The following is a 3,919-nucleotide window of genomic DNA, read 5'->3' as shown; positions in this document are numbered from 1 at the left end:
CATGCTGCCATGGTGGCAACTAGTGTTCCCTCTAAGCTGCGTGGTGCGCGTGGCTGCACACGCCATGCAGCTTAGAGGGAATATTGGTGGCAACACTGGTCTTTGCTATCACTGGGGCAGCAGTGGGCCTTGTGGTAGTTCATTACTCTCCTGTAGTGGCATTGGGGGGTGGGGACAAGCAGAGCTGCAGTTCTTGGCTAAGGGGCAGCACAATGTCAGCCCCACAGCAGACTGCATCCCTCCCTTCCTCTCTGCTGCCACTGAGTATGCTGAGCACTCCGACTGTTGATTAACTGTCCCCCACTCTTTAGCCCTCTCTTATTGGAAGCGGGGGGGGGGAGAGCAGAGCACTGTGGGATAAAGGGGGCCTGAGAAATCTCTTGTAAGTACAGTGAGCACACACTACTGAGGTGCTACGTTTTGTACCACCACATGTAATTTCATCTACAAACATTTTTGTGGCACTACATGGGGCATGCACATTGGTACCTTTGACTCCTGTAGTGTTACAGAGATTTGTAGTGCTACAAAGGTAATGTCTGTCTATGGCCCCAGACTACATTAGGTAACACTTCATGTGCTGTAGTGATAACAAAATGATGTGCAAAGCACTAGTGACTGTACAACTTTGTTTTATTTTGTGTGCTTTTATAGGATATAAATAAATGACAAAATTACAAAATTTATAACTGGAAGCCCAAGCATATTTACATAAGTATTTGTTGCAGTGAGGCTACTATTTACTGTTCTCCTATACAATTTTCCTTTTGGTACCATATTTTTAGTGAAGGTTTTCTTTTCTTTTTAATGTCAGTTTACTACATACATATCAACAGTGAATAGGCAAAATATGTACAAGAAACTATTTTGTTCAAGTAAATTGAATACCGTATTAAAAGTTTTCATTACTCCAAGCTATAATTCGGTTTAACTAACCCATATACAGTTATCAATTTTAAACTAAGTTCAGTTTTCCATTTTTGGAATTCACCAATTGATTATTGTAGCTGAAAACCTCAGTCAGATATGAAATAATAATAATAAAAAAACATTAAGACAACCACACAATTTATCAATATCTCTATAATGAACTCCAAAATGATTCACAATTTGACTGGATAGAACAATATACATTAAAATGTCATTTTTTTCCTATAATGATATTTGTACTGTTATAATTCAGTTCTACATAAATATACATCATGGTATTATACAAATACTCCACAGACATTAAAAAAATTAAAACACTTTAAAGAAAATGTAAGTAAATTTCATTAATCAAAGGTCAAACAAATGCTTAACCTTTTTTTGTTTCATGAAAACATTATTATTATTACTTTGGAATTTTTTTCTTTTTCTTTCTTTTTTTATTTAGAAAATGTTAGTACTTTATCAACACTTCTTTCAAACAAGCTTTCTGTGACAGAAACCTTGAAAGCAAAAGCGCTAGTTTTGAATATGTTCTTTAGAACCACTGAGATTTTTAAAAATACTAGTAGAATTCATGGCTATAGCAATGTTAAACTTTGTAAACTGTATGTACGTGTAGTGCAATGACTAGTCTGCTTCCAATTCTGCTCCCATCAGATGAAGCATCCAGTGCATTGATGCCACAACTCTTAGCATTTTGCTAATGGTACAATAGCAATGGTTTAGTTAACTTTAAAATAAATAATCTTTCATAATTAATCTGACTTCCTCTCTCATAAATATTACTATGTTCTATAGCATTCCTCTTCCATAAAAAATATGTAATACAAGACATGTTTTTTGTGCATTATTAATTCCTCTGTTTAACCATTCATAAAATTCTGATCCTTTATCAGACCGTGATAGGCTCTTATTTTTGTAGAGGACCAAAGGACACTAACGATTACATATAAAACCAGCACACACAGAAATCAGGGTACCTAATTTATTGTCATCTTTGACTTTTAGTCAATAAAGAGTAATTCTTTAGGAATCCAGTGGTTTCACAAATACGATATTTAATAATTCTGGTTTCTATTTCAATTAAAAACTGCCAAGATTTAAATAAAAAACCAATCAAATGTCATACTCATCGGCAGCATTAATGTTAGTTTAGAGACCTCTTTAAAAAGTATATTCCTAAAATAAGAAATCAAAGAAAGCACTGTGGCAAAATCACAAGAGAGAACTGCATGAAAAATAGTATTTTTCTCTCTCCTCTTGTGGACTGTAATGTAAAAGTCTTCAAATAGTGTCATTCTTCTGTCAGTGCTGCAGGAAGAACATCACCAGAAATGACTATCAGCCTTTTTTTTTTTTTGTTAGTTACAAGGCCACTCTTACAGTGCAGTCTTCCTCTCTGCTGGACTGAAACGTTGCCGTAAAGGAAAGGCTGTGCTGTGACTGCTTGGAGTGCAAGGCACAACAAGGAACAGAGGACAGTTTTGTATCAGAAAATTGTAGTTTCATACTTGGTATTAATGCCTCTTTTGGCTTCTTGTCCAGGTTCTACAATCCATGGTAGATTGGCAAGAGTCTTTTGTTCAGATGGATCTATCTGCTTTAAAACAAACACATACATTGACTCAGATTAGCACTTCTGGACCCAATCCCTCAAAAGGCTCTAGAATAAATCTGGTGTTTTTACAATAAAAGGTCCAGTGAAAGGTATAGGATATTGTCTAGGATCAGAGCTTGCTTAAAACTAAGTGTCAGTAAAAGTTGTATCCTGAGACGTGCTTTAACCTTTCTAATACTGAGCCAGATGACTGCATCAGTAACTAGAAAGCTTTTTTCTTCTTAAACCTTTATGTATAAATTAATTTCCATAATTTTTTAAAAAGCATTCACTCACACGCAACAAAACAACAGCTCTTTGTCATTTAGGTACTTCAGAAGGGAATTTTAAATTCAACAATGTGTTGTCTCAGGGAACCTGTTTGGGATTATGGAGACAATATTGGAAAGACCTGCTGGATCTTGGAGCAGGGGAGCTTTGGAACAGGGGTGCCTGTTGAGAGTCATAAGAAAGGAGGATAGGAGGAGGAATTGTTTCAGACAAGAGGACAAAAGGGAAAAGAGGCAGATTGCTGAGAGTTAAGTAAAATCTTTACGGTTCGAACTTTGGATGCCTGATTGAACCAAACTTCTCGACTTGAGTTTTCACATACAGTCTAACACAGAGGTTGGCAATGTTTTCCAGTGTGGGGCTGGAATGACCCAGTTAGGGTTTGAGGGGGGCAGGCACTAGGACCCAGCTGCCTCTGCCACTTCTCCCCGCTGAGAGCTGGCAGAGGTGTGGTGGAGCTGAAGCTGTGGGTGCCCAAGTGCTGCATGGGCAGAGCCCTCTGCTGAATGCTACTGAAGCCACAGCTCTGTGAGTCGGATCTGGCTCGTAGGAGACAGGTTGCCAATCCCTGGTCTAACACATCAGTTAAGGGCTTTATGGTATTACTGCTTTAATAGTTTGTCTTCTGGGAACTGGTTTTGAGTTGATCACTAAAGGTAGCTTTATTAATACTAAGGTTTCATAATAGGATCTAAATGAAACAAAGAGATTTTAGAAAGTAATACATTAAGTCAACCTTTGAGCTCTTTTACATAGTAGGAGTAAAGAGGCACTGATTTTTGGCCACTGCATTTAAAACTGCTACAACATATATAGAAGCAAAGAGGAATCAAGTCAAACACTAGCATAGCAGCATCAGACATACTTGGTTAGTACTACACATACAACTTCTTGAACTTCAGGAGTCTGGTATTATGAAGTGTTCCAAAGGCCAGTTCTGCACAGATCCACTTTGAGGTGATCTGTACATGCAGCATAGCTCAAACTGGGGGCCTTTGTGGCTAAATACATAAATCATCAAAAGGTGCATGCCTACATTTTCTGCTGTAAAACTGTATTTTGGTTTTGTGCACACTACCTGTTGTTTTTGGTTGTTGGGGT

General features: G+C 37.6%; 1 protein-coding gene across 9 annotated transcripts in view; it reads right to left on the bottom strand.

Annotated features, from left to right (window-relative positions):
* Window positions 1–615: 615 nt before the first annotated feature.
* The window catches only part of ANKS1B (ankyrin repeat and sterile alpha motif domain containing 1B), a 1,095,863-nt gene continuing 1,092,559 nt past the window's right edge, over window positions 616–3,919 (bottom strand). For 8 of the 9 annotated variants that reach the window (XM_019515009.1, XM_019515010.1, XM_019515014.1 and 5 more), the window contains one exon: window positions 616–2,530. In XM_019515009.1, the coding sequence (XP_019370554.1) occupies window positions 2,420–2,530 (111 nt within the window). In that variant the 3' untranslated portion in view covers window positions 616–2,419. The remainder of the gene's footprint in view (window positions 2,531–3,919) is intronic. The other variant, XM_019515011.1, reaches the window with a different exon arrangement.

This window comes from Gavialis gangeticus, unplaced genomic scaffold, assembly GCF_001723915.1.
Source record: "Gavialis gangeticus isolate Ggan-Ray unplaced genomic scaffold, GavGan_comp1, whole genome shotgun sequence".
NCBI lineage: Eukaryota > Metazoa > Chordata > Crocodylia > Gavialidae > Gavialis > Gavialis gangeticus.
This window is presented reverse-complemented; position numbering and strand designations above follow the sequence as displayed.